Source organism: Hippoglossus stenolepis, chromosome 17, assembly GCF_022539355.2.
Source record: "Hippoglossus stenolepis isolate QCI-W04-F060 chromosome 17, HSTE1.2, whole genome shotgun sequence".
Taxonomy (NCBI): domain Eukaryota; kingdom Metazoa; phylum Chordata; class Actinopteri; order Pleuronectiformes; family Pleuronectidae; genus Hippoglossus; species Hippoglossus stenolepis.
In genome coordinates this window covers 22,607,794-22,630,146 of record NC_061499.1, presented here as the reverse complement: position 1 = coordinate 22,630,146, position 22,353 = coordinate 22,607,794, and the positions used below count along the sequence as shown (strand labels likewise).

Here is a 22,353-nt window from a genome sequence, read left to right as displayed (position 1 = left end):
AGTGTGAAGAGGAGGAGTGATTGAAAACACTGAACACAGCAACATTTATATTTGGGCATTTATTCAATACACTGTGTACAAAAGATTTCAACTGAATATATGATTTAAAAAACATGGAGGGTGGAGAGCAACAAAAACATGCTATTCTTACTGTCCCACAAGAGACTTTAAGGTCATTGTTTTCACTGAAAACATTTAAAATAGATGAACTAGAAAGCATTTTACCATCATCTGACTCTAACACTGACACGTAAACCCCTTCTAAGTTCAGATGGGAGTACAGAAGACACAGCCAGCAGCTTTCCCAACCAGGGAGAAGCTGCTTTTATGACAGGTCACAGCATGTTTGAACATGACTGTCGCACTACACAACACATCAAGCTGATGGTCAGACTGCAAGCTGCTGAGCCAGAGTGCACATTATATACAAGCTGCTGTAAGAAAAGAAAAAAACGCAAGACCCTCCCTATCAGCTCAGCAGAGTTCATTTCCTACATTTTTCTCAAGACTGAGTGAAGTGAAGCAGGTGAAATTGCATGTAGCTCTTTTTCAGTCCTTGTTTTAATAAACCATTGCTGTTACTAAATTATGTTGGCCTTTATCCTCATAAAGTGCTTAATTTGTTTTGTCAAACATTTAAGAATCATGAAAATGGAACACATAACAGAACTGGGACAAACAAAAAGTAATATGAAAGCAACATCAAACGTAGGTGCACAGTACAACAGCAACAATGAAAAGGTAATTCAAGCATGGAAATTCAGTCGTGTGGAAAGCTTTCTGCTGAGTAGGAGTTCCCCTTGGTCAACCATGTTCATGGTGTGGAAAGTAACAGCACACAGGCAGCTAGCTGCAGCAACTCAGACATAGTGGTCAAGTGTGGAGGCTTGTTTTAGTCTCAGTTAAAAATTATCACATTAAAAAACAGCCCCATTAGTGATTAAACAGCCTCAGTCCCTCTTGTTCAGGTTGTTCTTGTTCTTAGATGAGGCAAAGCTCACTGCTTCCGGTCAGTCACCAGCAGAATGACTTCAGACCCTACAGACTGTGGGACACTGCATCCTTCTCTTTCTATGCTTGTGTAGTAAACTGCGGCGCCCACATCCGGCAGGGGTTTAATCAAAGGATGGCTCTTCTAAAGGTTCACAGTTTATCCCATGGCAGCAGTGTCACCTAGTGTCCATGCTGTGGATGCTGGTTGTTAGCAGGGTGGTTTGGAGGCAGCGGTGGTCCGTTTACGCCAGGGTGGTAGAAAGCACAGTTGCTCTCATACCTGCAGCTTCCTTTCATCATGAAGTGACGACACACAGGCCTCTTGGACATGTCTGATATGAGAAGATATAGTAGCATTAACCCCACATGACACAGACATGGAGATCTTTAAATTCTTAACTGTAGAGAGGGGTCTTTATTTTGAAAGACAATTAAGTAGTAGTAAACTCTGTAATTAATTGAATAAAAATGAAAATCACATAAACTGTTTTTATTGTTTAAGACATTTTACTCCACATCTCAGTGTCAACTTTACACTTGTTATGGAGCTTTCTACTGAACTGCAATCATCATTGACAGAATGCTCTACTACAAGTAATATAACTGGATCTGTGTTAAAAAGAGAAAGTGTGAGCAGAGTGAAGACTATGACACGACTGTCGTTGTACTTTGATATTTAGAAAATTGTGGGTAACTCCCAAACTTAATGTTTAATGTACCGTTCATGTTGTTGTGTCCTCCTCTGGGCCCTCCTCGTCCTCGTCCCCTGAAGCCTGGGTCTCCTCCTCTCCCCCGTCCTCCTCGGTGGAAGTGACCCCCTCTGTGGGGCCCTCCTCTCATGGAGTCGTCTCCCCAGTAATTGCCATTGTCTCCTCGGCCCTGGCCTGGTGGCGGCCCCATCATGCGAGGGCCTACACTGGCATTAAAAGGTGGTCCGTGGTTGTGAGGGGGTGGGGGGTGGTTGAAGCGGGGAACACCGGGTGGGTTGTTGGGTGGGTAGCCACCATTCATGGGCATCTGCATGTGCATGTTCATGTTGTTCATATTGTTCATGCCTGGACCGTGGCCTAGTAAACCCTGGTTGACTAGATATAGAGGAAAAACTGGCTTAAAACGAGTAACACAAGAAAGAGAACATGTGGACTTCAGCAGGAGACCTGTAGTTCTACAATAAAATAAAATGTTGAGGTTACCTGGTGGAGGTCCGCCCTGGTTCTGGTTCTGCAGGGAGCCAAGTAGTTGTTTAATCTTGTCTGAGAAGTCAGGCTGCTTGATCAAGTCTTCAGTAGACTGGTTACCAGAAGCACCCTAATGAAAGACAGATGGTATAAGCTACACATTATAACTACAAACAACATCCAACTGCTGAGATATAAAACAAAGGAATAGTAGGGTCCAAGCAAAAAACTAAATAGATAAAAATGTGTCACTAGTATATTCAATGTAGTGATATATTAACTAACGTAAAAGTTATTTGTAGCCATTTGTTGACAAACATTCTGTGTTACCCTCAAAGCCCCCTTGATTTTCCTATTTGGCCAACTTACTATTGAAATTGAAAAGCCCAGATCAAGGTGTTGGGCTTACTGTAGCTACATGACCAGTGAACAACCTTGTTAGGTCAAACATTGTACTTTATAATAGACACAGTCAGCACAGCACAGTCTGATTGCTACTTTTTGATCGTTACGGAGTAATGGAGCTGTCTGATAAATGTATTATATTAAAACAATTTCTTAATGTATCCAGGATGTAATTACGGTATAAGTTACAAAAGTTAAATGGTGTGTAAAAGAAGAAACTGTTATTAGTAGATGCTCTGTCTTTGTTAAACTGTTAATGTATAATCTATCAGTTCCACCAGTTTTTATGTATTGGTATCAACCCCAACATAACTATATTATCCGATATATCTACCATGATGGATGAGAGCAGCTCCTGTACATTGACAGAGGGAGCAACCGGGTTGTTGACTGTGTTTGTAGTTTGCGGGCTGCGAGTGGTGTTGCTTAGGTTGACCATGAGGTTGGCCAGGACAGGCGGCAACTTGGAGCTCTCATTCTGAGCCACAGCAGAGCCCTGCTGTGAAGTGGAGTCCATGGGCTCAACAAAACTGTCATCCAGCATGGAAGAGTCCTGCGGGAAGAAAGGACTGATAGCTTAGCCGGCAAGGAAAGGTATTACACACACATAAACAATATGAGAGAATATAGGAATATATAAGAGAGAGACAGACAGTGAGTGCGTGTTCACCTCGTCCAGTGGAATGAGACGGGGAGGCATAGGTTCATATGGCTCTGGGTCTGGCTCATGTGGACTGTCAGGCACACTAGTGATAAGTAAGAATAGAAAATCCTTAACATTCAGTACAGGCCCTCAGTAAGGGTGAAATTCTAGGAAGCTTACACACTACCGAATATACACCAGTTTTTCCCCCAAGAATTCTACCTCTCTTTGCTGAGGAAGATCTCCTGCAGAATGCCCATCTCGCGATCTCTCTGGGTAAGTTTCTCTGTGCTGTTAGCCCCAGTGATGACCAGGCTACCAACTAGTGTCAAGGGCCTTGGGGGTGTCCAGGGAACCCTCTCTTCCATAGTGTCATGGGAGAGCCGACGCGCCATCTCAAACGTCTGCCTGTCCATCATTAGCTCTCGTTTGGCAGCCTCACCAAAGTCTTTGATCTTGTTGACGTTGACTGTGAGTTAATTTAAATAATAAAATTAATAATTCATATTTTTTACAGACCATCTGGTGTCAGGGAAAAATAAACATCCAACTTAGACACGTTTGATATTTACAAACACATGCCATACCTCTCTCTGTCTCATCCAAATCAAAGTAGAAGTAATGTTTAAGCTGCTCCTCCTCAGCCCAGTGAACTGTCTTCTTCTTCTTTCCCTTTTTGGTCATGCTTTCTTCTTCTCCACGTGGTTCTGACAGAGCATTAGGCTTCTCACCTACAAATAACAAAAGAATGTAATATGTTAAGAGAATGGAAATTTGTTAAGAGACCGAGATACTAAATTTCAAACTACAAAAACACATACATAAGAAATGTACTGTCACATCATCAAGAAGTAGATCTTACTGTTGTCAGAGGCCTCAAGATCCTCAGAGGGAATAGGGGTCCCAGGCTGCTCCGGCTCCTGATTTTCATCAGTGGGAGTGGTGGAGGCAGCGGTTTCTGGAGATGATGGTTTCGCAGTAGATGAAGAATACGTAGAAGTTTTGCTTTCAAATGGACTTGCCTGAGAACAAAAAAAGATCACGAGTAAGCATTTGATAAGTAGAAAGACAAATATACTGAAAACTAATGCTTCCTTATTCTCAAAAAGTCTTGGATGAGGAGCTAAGACCAATGCTCTGATTCAGCCAATTTCTTAATTATTTACAACAGTTATTGACATCATTAGCATCAGTACATCATGTTTTACTGTTTAACACAATTTGATTGATTATGAGGATATGGGTGAAACTCATTGATGATTAAAATCCAAATGAGGACATTTTGGATTGACAATAATACATACTGATACTAGGTCCAAATAAATCAGTCATTACCTTGTTGGATGTAGGGGAGACAGCCTTGGTATTTGTTGTAGTACAGGTACTTTGTTTTTTCTTCTTTATCTTAATCCCTGGCACTGGGGCAGAGTTCAGAGCATCTAAAAACCCAGTTCCCTCCATCGCTGAAGTGAGGATAAAAGACAGACATGAGTACTACAGCACCCACAGCACTTCCATTTCTTTGAAATATGATGTATGTTTGAACTCACGCTGTGCTGGAATAATTTTGACTTTTATTTCTTTGGCAGAGTTGGTGGGGGTATTAAGAGGTTTGTATTTTTTCTCCTGAGGTGGAGCATCTGATGGGCCAGAGCTGTCGAGTGAAAATGAGGATAAAATTAAATGTGACTATTATCAGCCACCTGATGGCAGCAATGAGCAAACTGCATGACTATACCACATGGAAGCTATGGTTTCTGTTGGAAGGGTGAGAACATGTGAAGTTAACCTAATTAGTACACAAACGATTGCAATGTGATCATATGCCAGGGGGGCAGGAGGTCAGAGTCTGAGGATATATGTACTGATGGGAAAGGTACAGTACCTAGGCCTCTTTAGAACTGGTGGCTTAATGTTGTACTTGTCACCCAGCTGCGGGGCAATGGGTGCCTTCTTAGCAGGGGCTGGGTTGGTCATGTCCATCTCCAATCCTACCCAACACAAAACATAGTTATTATTTCATACAGTACTTGACATACGGATCCAAAAACATCACTCCATCATCAGTCTGTCCATTAAGGTTTACCTATGGAGCGAATCTTTGTGTGGCTGGGTGCATAGGCTTTAGGTTTCTCCTTCTTCTTATCCTCATCTCCACTCTTTTCTTTCAAATCACGGACGGGCAACTTACTCTCCTCTTTCTTCTTTTTCTTATCTAGCAGATTAATATATATTGTGTTACAAACTGCTGCAAGGAAAGCCACAGTAAAACAGAGAATTGTTTAAAGTAAAACAATGAGCTTGTACCTGCAGGTGAGTTGCCACTGCTTGAGACACTCTGGGACCGTATTGTTGCCATCCAGCCATCTACGAGCACCGATGCCAACTTCCTGAGGTCTAATAAATAAATAAGAGACAATCATATTAGTGGGACATACAGCGCAGCCTGCCCATTGAGTATGGATTTTTGATGTAAAAGCCAACCGACCATCAGTCTCTGCGCTCCTGGTCAGCTGCTTCACCAGCTTGGCTGTGTTGTTCTAGAATAATATGAAAGCAGATAGAATTGCTAAAGTTGCCTGTATAATGTTGCATAAGTGTGTTTTGGTGGATAAACTGAGTACCTGTTTGAGGTGGTCCACTTTAAGAGGCAGCTTCTGCAGGATGAGAAGAATGAGCTGCAACAGAGGGCTATTGTTGGTAGTTTTGGAGTAGGTGAGCCAGGAGTTGAGCAGCCTGTAGCCACCGACTCTGATAAAACTGGATAAAGGAGGGAACAACCAATATATAATGAGGGAGGCCTGGAGTGAAGGCTTTTGTCTGTGCTAAAGAAATTATCCGAAGCACAGAGGTTCAAGACTAAGCAGTCTTTGAATAAAAATACAATACTTGTTAGGACACATTAGAGTTTAGACCTAGTAGAGCATTTCAAAGTACACTAACGTAAATAGTGTACTTTACAGGTGACTATGACTATTTATTAATACATACATTGAGACAAAATAATACAACAGTTGTACTATCATATTCAAGCTTACCGGTTAAGAACATCGTGAGATTTCGTCTGCAGCAGAATGTTCAGGTACATACATCTGCTGACCATCTTCGTAGAAGCTTTCATGAGGCTGCATTGAAAGATATGAGCCATGAGTGAACTGTTAAATAAAAGGTTTAACAATTAGGGCACACAAATGTCATGTTTAGTTTCATTTCCTCACCTAAACACCTTTGGGACTCCCTCCAGGCTGCGTAGTTCTCCATCCTTCCCCAGCAGAGCCTCCACACCCTTCAAAATCTCTCTGGGGTCCATTGGTCCATCTGCCATATCTGAAACATATACCTCAAGAGTTAATACACATGCCAAGCAGACAAAATTATTTGCTGGTGTGTACACCAGCAAATTTGCTCTTTGTTAATAGAAATCAAACTGCTGTTTATGGCTGGCTATTTGCTTGCAAACTAGAAATGATACAAAAATCCACCCAGGTTCTCACGCCAAAAAATCCATTAAGGCTCAAAAGCAGGTTCACATCAAACATACAAATAAAGTGCATAAAGCCAAAAAACAAGGCTAATCAGAGTCAGGATCACCTCACCACCAAGCACCATCCATATTTCATTTTGAATCATATCACATTAGTGAGTCTGTGAAAAACTGCACCAGTCTGTTTATATCAAAGTCATCTGACACAATTCACACAAATAAATCAGGAAATCAACACCAAGAGGTGGACATGGTCTCATCAGATTTACATTGGGTTTGAGCATCAGTTGTTCATCAAACTGCCAAACACACCTATTTACAAATGAATGAAAATGCCATCCTGAGTTCTTGTCAGCAAGGCATTTTCAGTGACATTAGTGTAACTAATAAGTGACCACTAGTCTTGATGAGTGGCCATCAAGACTTGAAAAGCGCAATATAAATACAGACCATTTACATGTTCAAACATATTACTAAAACTTCCGACAATAGTGTTTTCTTCCAGCCACACTTTACTTTTTGCTCTGGTCGAAAAACATCCTCAGTGTATTGTGGCTTCTGTGTGCTGCCTCAAAATTCTCATTTTTCTGGACCGTTTCATAGGGCCAACTTGACACCAGTTGAACAGGAATATGCGGGGTGGGGGGTGGGGTGTTTACTTGCAGGAGAAGGCAAACGGGGAAAAGTCTGTTATGTTCGCCTTGGGTGATGTACAGTTCGTTCCACTTCAGGCTATATTTAAGAGACAGCAGCAATGCAGAAAATGAAACTGCACGTTTACAAATTGATGCACACTATGTTACACTTTTAATTTTAGCTATTTACCTAATCATTCTTTCTAACCATTTTCCAACTAGTAGTGCATATTATAGATAACTATTAATTAACAACTCCATTTATTTTACGCTTAATAAAAACAAGGGGAAAGGTCAAAGTTTTATAGGAAAAAGAAAGCCAAAAAAGAAATTTATGCAAGTTACTAATCATTACTTATCAACTTTTTAATAGCATACATCTATCACAATAATTGCCAAAGTACAAATTCAGGTTATACACTCCAGCAAATTAAAACAGGATTGGCAACAGTATGAAATGCTTATAACTGCAGTTAGTTAGTCAAATATTTATCAGTGTCCTTTCAAATGCAATCATCAGACTGAAGGCATCTCTATACTGAGGTCGTGGTAGTAATGGCATCGCTGTCATATCGGACAGCCACAGGTTACAGATCAGGTCACTTAATGCCACCTACAGGCTAGTTCAGTGCCACACTGACTCTACATGAGAGCATTAGAAGTTATTTCGACTTTTCTGCAGCATCACAACAATGGTGTGATCTGCGACAGTTATCTGACTGCAAAACAAACTTGTGACTTATAGACACTGGATTTTTCATGATTTTATAAAATGGTTTAAAGTCATAGTATCTTTGACATGTCTAACCTGATCCAAAAGAACTACATATTCTGCGCTCTATGAATGCCTTTACGTTTATGGATTTTTAAAATGATCATGACAAAAGGTTTTATGAATAACCTTCAAATTGTTCATTGTATAATTTCTTGGCTGAACCCTGTAACCATGCACTCTTTTCCATGTTCCTGCATTCACTAATGAAACCATTTTTGTATCCGTCCATCAATTCATGTACAGAATCTGCAATTCTGGTGGAAATCAATCCACTGGAAATGTTACAATGTGAGGAATCAGTCAAGTCTTACCCGGGTAACTGCAGTAGAAGTTTTATATAGTCTCAGACCTCCACAACACTGCAAATAACCAACACTCCTGTAAATGTCAATTGTCACACATGACCCTGGTTTAGTGGGGGAAGAAGATTACTTGTGCAGTCAAACAAGTCTAGTTACATATTACTAGTGAATCATGGCAAAACAATTCGACAGTACTCGATGACCAAGCCTCACTTAAAACAAAAATTACCTACCTACCTATACATATATATATATATATACACACATATATATATATATATATATATACACACATATACATATATATATATATATATATATATACACACACACACACACACACATATATACATATATATGTGTGTGTGTGTGTGTGCTTGTTGAAGGAGAGAAAGAAATGTGTGTAACCAGGAACACACAGATCCAATCAACTTACAGTTTAACACTCCTTCAATTTTATAAGTGCAAAGCAAGCAGCCTACAAAAGGTCTGACATTTGTCATAGCTGAGTTCAGGCCTGCTGCTGTGGCTTAACTGTCCGACAAAGGGGGAGGGAGGTGGGTTCTGACTGCTAATCAGGTCCCTCCCCGTTAACCACTTCGACGACGGCACAGCGACTATTCAAAACAACAATGGCCATCTGAGCAACGGCCGTGTTGGTTGATAAAAAACAAGGCGACCCAGCACCACTTGCATGTTTAATCATATGCGTAAACCAGACAGTGCGATGAACATCAGTCTGCACATGTTCAGCACATGAATTACGTACAAACCAGAAATCCCAAATGTTACTTCGAAAACAATGCTAATCCCCAGAGCTATCCGAGGACGAAAAGCAAACCGCAACTAGTCCATCACATTTGCAAAATCCCGACTGTTTTTGCTTCGGAGGATCTAGTCATCCTGCAATCTTTATCCACAGATTGCCGAGCACATGATGCGGATTTCCGGAAAATCACTGTGCTAAAATTGTCAACACTTCAACATAGTTTCAGGAAATACGTCCGCAATCCTCAAACTAATGCAATCTTTATGTGCAGATTGCGGTGAATGATAATTCCGTAGAGCAGCCCTTACAAAAACTAGCAGGCGAAAAATCCGACTACATGCTCTGGAATTTTTTCTCTATGCCTACGGCAATCTTTATGATTAGATTGCTTATAGTTCTGCGATTATTTATTATCTCTATTTATTAAATTAGCCCATTTCGTCTCACACACAAAGAAACGGAGCTTTGTGTCTCCGTTCACTTTCACGTGTGAGCTCATACTACAATAATGATCTTTTCAAATTGTTTGCCAAGAACCAAGTTAACTTACGGTCCCTGCTAGCAAGCTACCAATAGCTAGCATATTATTTACGATTCTCTTTTCTCATTTGATGAATTTCGAGTCAATTTAACTTCAAAATCAACTTACTATATATTTCATAGATCCAAGCGTCTCGGGAATATGATAACGTGCTTTTCTGGCATTTATACAACTTATTTAATAAATTTTATGTCGTCAACCTTCATGGTTTTAATATAAACTTAAAGACTTCGTATGGGTGGGGCTGTGGTAGGTAAAAGCTAGCCTTTCCTTCAGGAACACACTGGAGGCAAAAATAGTAATCAAATGTCCATTACTTGAAGAAAAAATGTGAATTTGAGTTGTTGAAAGTCCCCGATGGTTCAGTCTTCGGCAAACCGTATTCATACCTGTAATCACACAAAAAAACATACATTTAATGTCGATTCATATAAATTCCTAAGACTTTAGTCTGTATTAAAGTCTTTTGTTGGTTTCTGAATACATTAGTTATGTATTTCGCATTTAACATGGTGAAAACAAGCCTCGACGTATTTCCAACCGGACTTACCTCTGACAAAATCCAGGAATGAGCTCTAGGGGTGGGACTGTGCTTTTATACTATGTGACGGTTTTTACGTCACGGACAGCGTTTTTTCTCTGTTGTAACAAACAAAATGGAGGAAAGCTGACCTTCGGTGCATATTCAAAGGGCAAAATGGCGTATGTCGTATTTTGAAAACTATCATTCTGAATTTCTGAATGGAATCGCAATTAACACTCCAACTTGTGTTATTTATGGCGAGATACTAATGTATACTAACTCATTTAAGTGATATACGTGTATTGTTCTCATTTTTTACGTCTGAATTTAGATTTTTTTAAAGTTCCTCAAAATGGCGCATGGTCTCTGTTATGGGGTGATCACATGCTCCAGTCCGAGATAATGTTGTATTGCAATAATCATGTACAATCATGGTGGATTTAAATGAAAACGAAGTTCGTGTAGTTTTTATTTTTACTCTATTATGTTTCAGTTTACACGCAATGTGAAGATTGCTGTTGATTAAACTTATATGTAATGTGACGCTGGACTTAGCTACAGCGTCACTCGACCTATTACCTTCACCCTACAACCTCACGACAGCAAAATGGCTACCGCCATCCAACGCATCGCGAAGGATTTGTGCAGTCTGTCGCCTTCGATTTTTCATCCACTACGACAGATTCAGGTATGACATTAAATTGTGCTGTTGCCCACCGCCCGTTTAGTTTCCTTGTTACCCCTTAGCAAGAAGTGCTTAATATATTGAAGCCACAAGAGAGCCGGGTCGGTACATGTTTTTTGTAGGCTGGAGCTGTTTAACCAAGAGTGTCAGAATGGTTATAACTTTGTTTGATATATAAGTTTGATAAGTTATCGGCGCGACTACACGCTCGATAGAATACATGAGTTAATAAGGCGCTGTTAGAGTCCGTACATTCTCAAACAGCATGTGGCAGTAAATATCAATAGTGTCACAATAGTGACGGGGCCCGAAAAGCAGGCAAATTGTATCGGACCGCAATTCATAAATATATACATGGGCATTATACGTGAATGTGGTGGATATAGTTCTGAGACTGTCACAGGGATGTTGAAGTGATTCTTTTGCATTCTGTTTATTCTACAGAGGCTCCCGCGTAGACTGGTCCCCTCGCCATACTTACCTCACAGTCATTTTTTCTGCAAAGCGGCATCACCCCAGAATGAGGACTCTACCCAGGCTGCTGAGGCTCTATCCCGCTACAATGACAGACCCTGGGATTATCTGGAGAGTGAAGGTGTCTTATCTTAAACCCTCACACGTTTTAACGGGCGGCTGTGGTCGTCCACTAACCAGAATGTCAATGGTTGATCCCTGGCTCCTCCAGCCTGCCCAAGTGTTCTTGGTCAAGATACTGAACCCCAACATTGCCCCTTCTTATCTATGCACATAGATGCACTTTATGAATGTGTGTGAATGGCAAAAACTTTGCTGTAAATTGCTGAATTGCTTAAATTGCATTTAAAGCACATTGAGTAATGGATAAGACAGGGAAAACACTATATATGTATATATGTGTGTGTGTATATATGTGTGTGTATATATATGTGTGTTTTTACAATCTATCTATTTACCCTGACAGAGTACATTGAGAGGTATGGAGCCAGTCCAGTGTGGGAAGGCTACAGGAGGAACCACAAAGGAGGCATTCCCCCACAGAAGACACGCAAGACCTGCATTGTAAAGTTTCTATTTGAATCCACCAGAGATACCTTACATTAGATACAGATATATCATCGGTAATTTACAATAACATTAACTCTTTTTCTATAGAGAGGAGACAAGATATGTGGCAACCCCTGTCCAATTTGTCGGGATCCAAACACTGTTATTCACCATCAGGTTAGTTAGCATCTCAGTCCCTGTGATTGTCTCACAGCACACAAAACATAAACTTTAGGGTTATAGTACACTCTAGTCCCCTATCATGCATTACTTTTCAGTCTCTTGTCACCAACATCAAGAGTCTGGATATTTTCACACATGCACAATACAGTTCAGTTCAATTTTATTTGTATAGCGCCTAATCATAATATACATTATTTCAAGGCACTTTACATATAAGGTTAAGACCTTTAACATTTTTAGAGAAACCCAACAGTTCCCACAATGAGCAAGCAATTTGGTGACTGCGGAGAGAAAAAAAACTGCAGAACCAGACTCGATGTGGGCCACCATCTGCCTTGAGCGGTTGGGGTGAGCAGAGAAAAATGGGGAAGAGGTGGTTGGAAAAGAGGGGAGAGAAGAATGAGACCAGGAATAGCATCAGGTTTCAGCTAGTTGTTATAATGAAAACAATGAGTGATAATTATGGATGTAAAGATTTTATTAATGAGAGCAGTAACAATTTGTATAATAGTAATAATAATAATTGTCTGAATCCTGCAGTTCTGGAGTCAGAGATACCTGCAAAGAGAGAGAGAGAGACTATGGGAGGGAAAAAACACAAAGTTAGTGACATGTAGTAAAATAAATGTGGGGGTAGAGAGACAGAAAGAAGGGGAGAAGTGCTCAGTGCATGATGGGAATTCCCCCAGCAGTCTAGACCTATAGCAGCATTACTAAGGGATGGTTCAGGACTCACCTGATCCTTTGTTATCACATCGACTTCTGCAGACTTTATACTAGGGGGCCAGGTGGAGAATGTCCGTAGAAATTCAGGAGGCTCTCCCTGTAACATTTGCGTTCACACATAAACCACCTCTGGAGAAACTGCGAAGAATCTCCGGAGTTTAGTGCATGTCTGAAAGCATCTTAATTCTTACTAAACCGCAAACAAACTACTTTTTTTTTACTGCAAAAAGCCCCACAATTCTAGACATAATTATAGATAATTCTTTGCAAAATGCTCAGGAGTAGTGCCGATTTTTGTTAGTTAATCTCTGCAAGTCTTTTTTTTTTGTTAATCACATTTGTGCCTCTGATTTTGGTTCATTGTTTAAAAAGAGAAACTAGAGTCTGTCACACTCAAGAAGGGGTATGATGGAGTATTTTAGTTTTTTGTCTGATGACGATCAAACTATTAAGAACATGTGATGCAGATACAAATTTTAGCGTTGTCAGACTGTTTCAAATCACTGTGCTGTGTTCAGCTCTACAATAAAATAGAAATAAACAGATGAAAAAATTCAAAATCTAATTGTGGTGACTAGTTTTAATATCATGGTGGTGGCCCCAATTAACAAAACTGTAGAGGTCAGAGGATGTCAGCTGAGAAGGCCCATACTACTGATAACAGATGTTTTCCTTGACAAATTACGCATTCTACAATTTTAACACAACCTTGCATTAAAAAACAGATGGGTAAGAGTTTCTGGCTTGATACAAGGAATATCTAAGAAAACTGTTGTTTCATGGACTGATTAGTGTTGAAAATTATCACATGAAGTCACCAAGTACGGACAGAAAACCCCCAAAATCCTGAAGAAAACACAGAACTAGAATTACCGCCCTGCAGTTGCATGCCTCCGCCAACCAGTGCTTTTTTTCCAGACTCATAAGGTCACTGACCTTTAGCCACTGAAAACGTGTCAGTTAATCTTTGAGTCCTTGTGTCAAATTTTAAAGAAATTCCCTTAAGGCAGACTTGAGATATGATTAAGAAGCCAAAAACACGTTTTATGAGGCCACTTTGACTACCCAAATCTAAATGATTAGAACATCTTTCAAGACAAGTTACTGTTTGTACCAAATTTGAAGCTGTTCTTGAGATATAACGTTCACAAGAATGAAATGTACATGTATGTACATCAGCACGGAAAACCCAATGCCTCTGGCCCCTGGCTGCCGCTAGTGCAGAAGCATAAAAAGGTCTAATGAATATTGGAAGCATCATCTTTGGTCAGATGCAACCAAAATTAATTTTGTTAAAAGTACACGACTCATTAAAAATCGAATAATGTTAAGTTTGTTTTATTGGTGCTTTGACTCAATCTGAACATGTCTTACACCACTGTTGTATGGTTTAGCTCAATAGTTGCCTTTCACTCCTGCAGTGCTCCTATATGTGGCTTGATAAGAACACTAATCTTGAATAATGTAAATGTTATGAGTTCATGATTAATATTTGATGTAATTAAAATATTGGCAGATAATAATTTGCTGTCTTGTAATTAACTGATCAGATTAATTCTGTATGTATGCTAACAAATTTACATTCTTTTGTAGAATGTGAAATTATTGCAGCAGTTCATTAGTCCCCATACTGGAATCGTGTATGATTCCACTCAAACCGGTAAGTAATCTGAGTGAGGACAAGTATTGATGCATGAAGCTTGTCCAGTAATATAACAATGTGGCTTGTGCTGATAGTTCTACTGTCTGCAGGTTTGTGTATGAAACAGCAGAAGAAGCTAAATGAGGCCATCAGCACAGCACAAGATCTTGGTAGGTAACGCAGTCAAGACTTAACCCTAACCCTTTGAAATCAGAGTCCCTGACTATAAGCTCAGCCCCTTCCATTTATATCCTTTTCAACACTAATATATGTACATATTACTTCATAAGATACAAAAATGTGGCAAGTTAGTTTCGGTCAATATGACATAGTTGCCATACCATCTAATGGAAGCAGAAAAGTACAACTTTTATTTTTATAAATCTAGATTGGTTTTTGACTTAAAGCCTCACTGCAGGTTAAATAACTGTTTCAGTGTCAAAGTGTTAAAATCAGCCACTGATGTAACAGGAAGATTTGGCATCAAGTAGCACTTGCAGATCCCCACTGGTATTTTTTTTTTTGTAAAGAACCCCAAAAATATGATTTATGAATGCCAGCCCATTACCTTTAATCTAGTATTTTCATAAATCATGGGAAAGTACATAACTGAACATCTGTTTGGATTATACCCCAAAAGCATTTAGGATGTTCCTGATTTCATTCTTGACATATTTAGAGTAGAAAAACTAATACCCATCTCAGAGTACTGGCTCATGTGGCACTTCAGTGCACCATTAGTAGTCACGCTGCTTCTTTAGGAAAAGCAATTTGTTGAATGTGTGGTATGTTTTTGGTAATAACAGTAATTAGTCATCAACAACGTGTTGTGTCCTTTCTCAGGCTTACTACGCTTTCAGATTCCATATGTGAAATTTACAGGAGAAGACTTCAACAGTTCTCATGATGCTGTGGGGTCCACACCACCTCACCCGTCCTTAACCTCTGGCGACACCTGGTATAAATGGTACAGTGAAATAATACCTGAGGGGAAAGAAGTGGCTAAAGTCAAGAAGGCATACAAGGCTTATTTAAAGTGACAGAGACCACTTTAATTATCACTTAAGTTTCCTTTGATGTGCTATGTTGAAGTCTTGTGGACCATGTGCATTTCCACCCTGTTTCATGTCCCACAGTATGAGCATAAAAAATAAAACACATAATGAAAACTGTATTTGTTTTATTGTTAACTTTAGTAGATCTCAAAGACATTTTTCTCTATATATTTTGGAAAATTAATGTTAGATGAACACTCCAGCCTGTTGGAAGATGTTACAGTTCAGAAGGGAATACCTATAAACACCCCAACAAATCAATTTTTACTGTCAGTGCTGCTTTGAGAGACAAGCCAGCTGATCCAGGTGGAGGGACAGCAGTGTGTTCGATCATACATTGACCTTGTTGACCATGGTCTCTCCCAGGGACTCCAACACCTCCCGCTTGTAATCATCAAAGTCTCCATCGATCTGGTTGATTGTACTGTCCTCCACCACCCACATTTGACACTTGGACTCTGTGATGAGCCGGGCATCGTGACTCACAATGATCACAGCTGGACACAAAGGAACAATGTGTTAGTTCAGTAGTGAAGATTACCATGTGTTTTGAAGATGTGGACACAGATCATTTGAATGTAGTCTTAGTTCAAAAGTGTGTTTCTTTCCAGGAATCACCAATTGTCAGTCAGACATATAACCTAGAGCCTGATCTATATAACACAGACCAACATAACCTGGGGCCTCATTTATAAAACTGCATAGGAGTCACTTACGATTTACAAATGCACAATGTTCCCCCAAGGCAGTTTCCTTTATAAATCAGTCTACCTAGAAACTTGAGTATGTGGATCTGCCTCATAACCTGCCCTCTACACCATCAACCATAAATGGTCAATACAAATCACTTGAATGTTAAATGACCCTGATGATCACTGAGTTTCTGTGGGTGAGCTTGTGAGTGAGGTGAAGGTGTTGCCACAGCAGTGATATCCCCAATAAAATACAATTCACAGAGTGGTGAGGTGTTGCTGCTGCAGTTAATGCAGTGAGTAAGAGTGACTTGACAGAGATGACAGTTCCTGAAATAAGAAGTGGTCGGACTTCAGATTTACACATCCAGAGACTGTTTTTTTAGTCTATACATTCTTCTTCCTGTCGCCTAACTTTACCCACATTGCAACTCTACCACTGACAGCTGTGGAGGTTGAGGTGCAATATATTGTAGGCAGCAGAGATTACATGGCTGCACAGGTATAGAAAGCTCACCTTTTTCTAACTCCACACTTTTTCTTTTCAAACTTTGAATTTTCAAGACCAACCAAATGAAAAACATCTGTGCCTTAGCACCGAAACTCTGGGGTTTGGAGTTTCTTTTTAAGCTCATGAATTTTAAATTATTTTATCTCTGATGGACACCTTGTGTATAAAATGCACAATGAGCATAATTACAGAAACACTCCTCTTACCTCCTTTGTATTCATTGATGGCCTCTGATAAGGCATCAATTGACTCGATGTCTAAATTGTTGGTGGGTTCATCCTATGAGAGAAAAAGACAGTTAGATATATCATTTTTTGTGTACACTATAGATAAAAGGCTCAGTGGCTCTTACCAAAATCAGTACATCAGGCTGACGACATGCCAGTTCAGCAAATACTACTCTAGCTTTCTGACCACCTGTTGAGATAAATCCAGACAGTGTTAGAAAATGTCTGTCTCGACAGTTGAAAGTAAACAGGACAGATCATTCTGGTACCGGAGAGTTTGGAGATCTGAATGGTGTGGGCATGGCTCTCCATGCCAAAACGTCCCAGGCACTTTCTGCTATCCTGATAGGGAAGGTTGAAATTCCTCATCAGGTACTCTGTAGCTGCTTCCTCCATGTTCAATTGATCAGCATACTGCTGGTTGAAGAAGCCCACTTTCTATAGGCACACAAAACATCCATGTTACAACTTTTCTTCATGTAAATTACCCTGCACCACTTCAAATAGAAAATGTATGTGATGTGTAAAATGTGATATTTCATGCAAAGACCTCATGTACAGAGTTTAGATATCTGCTTTGGGACTTTTATTCTGCTCAGCAAACTTTTGCAGATAAGACTGTTTTCTGTTGAAAGGAGTTGGCAACTCTGTCAATAAGTTCCCGGCTCACTAGTTTTCAACACTCCTAATTAGGGCTGCAACTAACGATTATTTTGATAATCGATTAATCGATTATTAATCCGATAAAATGACAAATGCTACATTTTAACCTCTCCTGCAGTTTTTTGCAGAAGTTTTTTTATGAATTAGACATATCTGCAACGTAATTATGAGGATAATTACAGTTTCAGATATCTACAATATAATTCTGACTATTTATATTGCAAGTTCATTATATCTACAACACCATTCTGACAAGTTGCTGACAACTTAATTCAATGTATCTCATATTGAGGCGAATTAAAGATATCTTGAGCTGGAATTTAATATTATAATATGATATAATACACTGTTAAAAATAATTAACACTTAATCGTTACAGTATAACACCAAGTCAGTTAAACTTCAGGGATATTAATCTTTCCATTTAGAAAGCAAAGGTGATTGTGAATCAATTTCACCTGCTTTGGTGCAAATGAAAGTAAAAACAGGTGCAATTGACAGGCAAAAGCAAGATTGAAGGAGTGGTTTTACATGTGGTGGCCACAGACAATTGCTCTCTCCTTATCCTTCCTGACTGATTCTTCTCTAGTTTTGTGTTCTGCTAGTGTCCTTGCCACTACAGGTTATACAGGTAGTCCAGCTCCTCCAGGATGCCACATCCATACGTGTGGTCGCAAGGTTTGCTATGTCTCCCAGCACTGTCCCAAGAACATGGAGGAGATACCAGGAGACCGGCCGATACACAAGGAGAGCTGGACAGGGGAGTAGAAGGGCATTAACCCAGCAGCAGGATCGGTATCTGAGAGAGCCCTACAAAATTACCTCCAGCAGGCTACTGGTGTGCATGTCAGTTTCTGACCAAACTGTCAGAAACAGACTCCATGAGGGTGGCATGGGGGCCCGACGTCCTCTAGTGGGACCTGTGCTCACACCCCAGCATCGTGCGGCTCGATTAGCGTTCGCCAGAGAACACCGGAATTGGCAGGTCCGCCACTGGCGACCCATTCTCTTCACAGATGGGAGCAGGTTCACACCGAGAACATGTGACAGGCTTGAAAGAGTCTGGAGACGCCATTGTGAACGTTATGCTGCCTGTAACATCATCCAGCATGACTGGTTTGGCGGTGGGTCAGTGATGGTCTGGTGAGGCTTGGAGGGTCGCAGAGACCTCCGTGCCAACAGTACCCTGACTGCTGTTCGGTACCGGGATGAAATCGTCAGAGCGATTGTTAGACCTTATGTTGCTGCAGTAGGCCCTGGGTTCCCCCTGGTGCAGGATAATGCCCGGCCTCATGTGGCAAGAGTGTGTAGGCAGTTCGGGGATGATGCCATTGACTGGTGTTCCATATGACATCAGCTTTACACAGTTTGTAGTTAACGGTCTTCTTGGAAGGCTTAAATGTAAAGTATTCCCACACTTTTGACAACTTATCTCCGCTGTATCATGAGCGGTGTTTGTCTCCAGCATTTTTCAAACGTTGACTCCAGAGAGGAGATGGTGTCGTCACGTGAGGAAAACAAGGCACAGGATTGGCTGGTTTACTGCCCCCATCTCAGGAGACGCTGCCACAGTGTGCACAGTGCATTATAACAGACCCGACTACTGACTACTAAATTAGTTGCCAGCTATTCTTATAATCGATTAAAACATTTAGTTGTTGCAGCCCTACTACTCCTAATTGGAAATGCTCTTAGATTTTGAATCCCACTATGCATTTTATCTGAACTTCTATACTGTGGCTCAGGGGTTAGAGCGGTCGTCCTTAACCAGAAGGCGGTTTGATCCCAGTCTTAGCTATTCTGCATGCCTAAGTGTCCTTGGGCAAGATACTGAACCCCAAATTGCCCCTTCTCATAGAGAAAGTGATGCAAAAATAAATGCACTGTATGAATGTGTGTGTGGGTTGGTGAATGTAAAACTGCAGCACTTAAGAGTGGTCATCAAGATGAGAAAAGCGCTTTATAAATACAGACCACTGACCATAGACAAACTGTACATAAACAAGGCTGGTCTTAGCAGCAGAAGCGCAATTCAGAGACAGTGAGCATTTAGTTTATGGTTGCAGTTTGAAGTTAGTTATTTTAAGATTCAAACATCAAAAGTAAGTTACTCACCAAACGATGATTCTTTCTCATCTCACCTTTAGTCTAAGAAAAGAAACATCAATTAGTGACATTAAGCATTCTATTCAGTGAACCTTTGGAATAACCTGGTTTTCCTGATTAACTGGTCCTAAAATGTGACAAGATCTTTGTCGAAGTCACAAGTTAGGCGTAGGCGATATATCGAATATACTTGATGTATCGCGGCTGGTACCATGTGCGATGTATACAATACCATCGAGTATAAATTGTCACATGAATGTTTTAAGCCGTCAGCATAAAATAGTCTTTCAGTTTTGCTTCTCTCTTCTCATGCCCCTCTCACAGCAGACAGCTGACTCCCCCGCCATTCCAGTAAACTCTCCTGCGTGCATGCATATTTTTGTATCAGGAGGAGAAGGAGGAGACTCAGAGAGCATGGAGAGAGAAAGTGAAGAGTCCCTGCGAGTGAACGAGAGTTTAGAGTTTGTTCATATTCTTTGTGAACGCTGAACCGAACAAATCAATTTACAAATGATGAACGTGAACCTGAGCGGCATTCACTCCAGCGAGAGTGGACAATTGTGCGTTTGCTCGAAGAGAGTTGGAGTTTATACACACACACAACCCCCCACCCCACCCGGGTCTCTGCCCCTACTCACTCACTGGGCCTCATTCACTAACATGAGCGCAAAAATGTTCTTACTCTCTGCAGAAAATAAGTGCGTGCGCGAAAGTCGCCGCAGGATTCATGACACAGTGCACCAGCCGATTTTGTTCTCACCACCATGCGTATGATTATGAATCAGAATCATTCTAAATTGACAGGCGCGTATCCGCTCTCTGCAATTAGCATACTGCCACGTCTCCATTTCTTCATATAAGGACATCGGTTTGTCATTGGGTGTGCTGAACAGTTGAAGTTGTGATAGACGGCCCCAAAAGGTAAAAAACGGAACAATTTCACAAAAGCAGAAATTAAAGGCGTCGGAGGTGGAAGACACACTTTTCTGTCCTCCGGAGTGACGATGTTTAAGAAAAATTAAGCCTGGGCTGCAATAACTGAAGCGATGAATGCTGTGTCCTGCACAGAGCTGAGCACTAGAGCTGTGGACATTTCCCTTAGATGCATCGCAACGTGGATGTGGACTCCGCAGAATAATTATAGCCACCACTGCTTCAGGATCAGACGCACATTAAAGGTCCGGGCTGTGTCAGTGTCTCTGTCGGAGTGTGTCGATACGGCATCAAATGCTGTTATGGCAGTTTTGAAAACGAAACATCACCTATGGTGCAGTGCACAATAAAACCAATAGGTGGCAGCAGAGGCAAAAACAGCACACATCTCAATTCAAAACAAACATGGAAGGAAACAGTGAAAAACTGGCGAAGTTAGTGCACGTGAAATGCTTCGCGCACAGTCTGAATTTGGCCGCTCAACGTACACTCAAGACGCCCAGTTTCCCGTCTACTGGGAAGAATTCGCAGCATCGTGGCTTTTTTTTTTAGGAAAAGCACAATTGCAAGCCATGCCCTGAATGAAAAGCAGAAGCTACTTAATCTCCCCGAGCACAAGCTCATGAGAGATGTAGCTACGAGATGGAACAGCGCCTGTGATATGTTGGAGCGCTTCTTAGAGCAGCAGCCCGCAATTTGCACAGCATTACTCTCCACTGAGGTGCGGAAGAATGCCAAGGAGTTGTGGACCTTAACTGAAGCGGACCTGGCCAGAATTTTAAGTGTGACGTATCGCGGCGTTTTAACTTTATTGTTGCAGAAGAAGTGACGCCCCGTTTATACAGAAACATAAATTCAGCAGGTTTTTATAGAGATGAGGATAAAAGGGCGTCAATTTCATACATTTGGTCAATGCATTAGTAAATTAAATTATTGCTGTCAATCTATTTTTATTTAAATAAATGGAATTTTAATAAACTATGCATTTAGTTAAAAGGGTGTGTTTACAAATTTAGGTAAGAAAATATTGATGAATCCCAGATTCGTGTGTCAAACGTTCGTATGCACGGTTTAAGCACAGATCTGTTCTAACGCACTGTTAGTAAATGAGGCCCACTGTGAGCTGAGAGGCTCGTTCACGTGAGGCAGCCGGTCACTAACTTTGTTGAAGAACAGTAGAAACAAACAGTGAAAACACAGATTTTCCTCTATGATCCACAGCTGCTCAATGATCAGAAGGCATGCCCCGACATTTATATTCGACTCGAAACAAGGTAATTTACACCATGTTTTAAGCATAAATGTCCTCTGATATCATCCGACGAGGTGCATTCAGGGGCCGTCGGAAATTCTAATGTCCACTAGCTTAGCTACTTCCTGTGGACTTTTCCAAATTTAACATTTGTACAGTGATTTGGAAGAGATTTCAAGATATTGATATATATACTGTGTATCGCGATATAGACTAAAAATATTGCGATATTTGTTTTAGGCCATATCGCCCAGCCCTGTCACAAGTACAGATACAATGTGCTGAAGCTAGTAACACTAATAAAATAAAAACCACATCTTTCCTGTCTTTATGGAACACAGCCATTAGGCATTCACGGTGCTGGAGGAAAAAGTGAACCCCGGAATTTAATAACCTCCATGGGCAGC

At 40.6% G+C, this 22,353-nt stretch overlaps 3 protein-coding genes across 6 annotated transcripts in view; 1 reads left to right on the top strand and 2 right to left on the bottom strand.

The window, feature by feature from the left end:
* Window positions 1-44: 44 nt before the first annotated feature.
* Window positions 45-10,330, bottom strand: ppp1r10 (protein phosphatase 1, regulatory subunit 10). 2 transcript variants are annotated; one of them, XM_035182886.2, is made up of 19 exons: window positions 10,276-10,330; window positions 9,834-10,114; window positions 6,438-6,546; window positions 6,258-6,344; window positions 5,844-5,979; window positions 5,708-5,759; window positions 5,527-5,616; window positions 5,306-5,434; window positions 5,105-5,210; window positions 4,770-4,873; window positions 4,555-4,682; window positions 4,082-4,241; window positions 3,807-3,950; window positions 3,442-3,688; window positions 3,247-3,322; window positions 2,911-3,129; window positions 2,187-2,301; window positions 1,713-2,078; window positions 45-1,325 (listed from the first exon to the last, which is right to left on the bottom strand). In XM_035182886.2, the coding sequence occupies exons 3-19, from the start codon at window positions 6,542-6,544 to the stop codon at window positions 1,174-1,176; spliced, it is 2,418 nt and encodes an 805-aa protein (XP_035038777.1). In that variant the 5' UTR covers window positions 6,545-6,546; window positions 9,834-10,114; window positions 10,276-10,330; the 3' UTR covers window positions 45-1,173. The 2 variants fall into 2 exon arrangements, with proteins under 2 accessions (XP_035038777.1, XP_035038775.1); XM_035182884.2 differs by having other exon boundaries at window positions 10,043-10,114; window positions 10,276-10,294.
* A 17-nt stretch (window positions 10,331-10,347) lies between these two features.
* Window positions 10,348-15,676, top strand: mrps18b (mitochondrial ribosomal protein S18B). Of its 3 annotated transcripts, none has more exons than XM_035182888.2 (8): window positions 10,348-10,427; window positions 10,804-10,936; window positions 11,378-11,528; window positions 11,874-11,971; window positions 12,065-12,133; window positions 14,459-14,525; window positions 14,618-14,677; window positions 15,390-15,676. In XM_035182888.2, exons 1-8 carry the CDS (start codon window positions 10,423-10,425, stop codon window positions 15,545-15,547), a joined length of 741 nt encoding a protein of 246 aa, XP_035038779.1. In that variant the 5' UTR covers window positions 10,348-10,422; the 3' UTR covers window positions 15,548-15,676. The 3 variants fall into 3 exon arrangements, with proteins under 3 accessions (XP_035038779.1, XP_035038778.1, XP_035038780.1); XM_035182887.2 differs by having other exon boundaries at window positions 10,350-10,427; window positions 15,351-15,676; XM_035182889.2 differs by having other exon boundaries at window positions 10,360-10,427; window positions 10,742-10,936; window positions 15,351-15,676.
* The window catches only part of abcf1 (ATP-binding cassette, sub-family F (GCN20), member 1), a 46,575-nt gene continuing 39,894 nt past the window's right edge, over window positions 15,673-22,353 (bottom strand). Inside the window, exons 22-26 of the mRNA XM_035182883.1 lie at window positions 19,771-19,803; window positions 17,262-17,430; window positions 17,118-17,182; window positions 16,972-17,044; window positions 15,673-16,059 (exon numbers count right to left, since the gene is read on the bottom strand). Coding sequence (XP_035038774.1) covers window positions 15,893-16,059; window positions 16,972-17,044; window positions 17,118-17,182; window positions 17,262-17,430; window positions 19,771-19,803 — 507 coding nt within the window. The 3' untranslated portion in view covers window positions 15,673-15,892. The remainder of the gene's footprint in view (window positions 16,060-16,971; window positions 17,045-17,117; window positions 17,183-17,261; window positions 17,431-19,770; window positions 19,804-22,353) is intronic.

Bases quoted from the DNA above. Each gene is read 5' to 3' on its own strand.
- ppp1r10 (XM_035182884.2), bottom strand. From the start codon at position 10,112: ATGAATACGGTTTGCCGAAGACTGAACCATCGGGGACTTTCAACAACT. The intron at 6,547-10,042 runs GTAATGGACATT...TATATGTTTCAG, and splicing joins AATTCACATTTTTTCTTCAA to ATATGGCAGATGGACCAATG. The intron at 5,980-6,257 runs GTAAGCTTGAAT...TCCTTTATCCAG, and splicing joins TCTCACGATGTTCTTAACCG to TTTTATCAGAGTCGGTGGCT.
- mrps18b (XM_035182887.2), top strand. The intron at 12,134-14,458 runs GTTAGTTAGCAT...ATTCTTTTGTAG, and splicing joins ACACTGTTATTCACCATCAG to AATGTGAAATTATTGCAGCA. The intron at 14,526-14,617 runs GTAAGTAATCTG...TACTGTCTGCAG, and splicing joins GTATGATTCCACTCAAACCG to GTTTGTGTATGAAACAGCAG.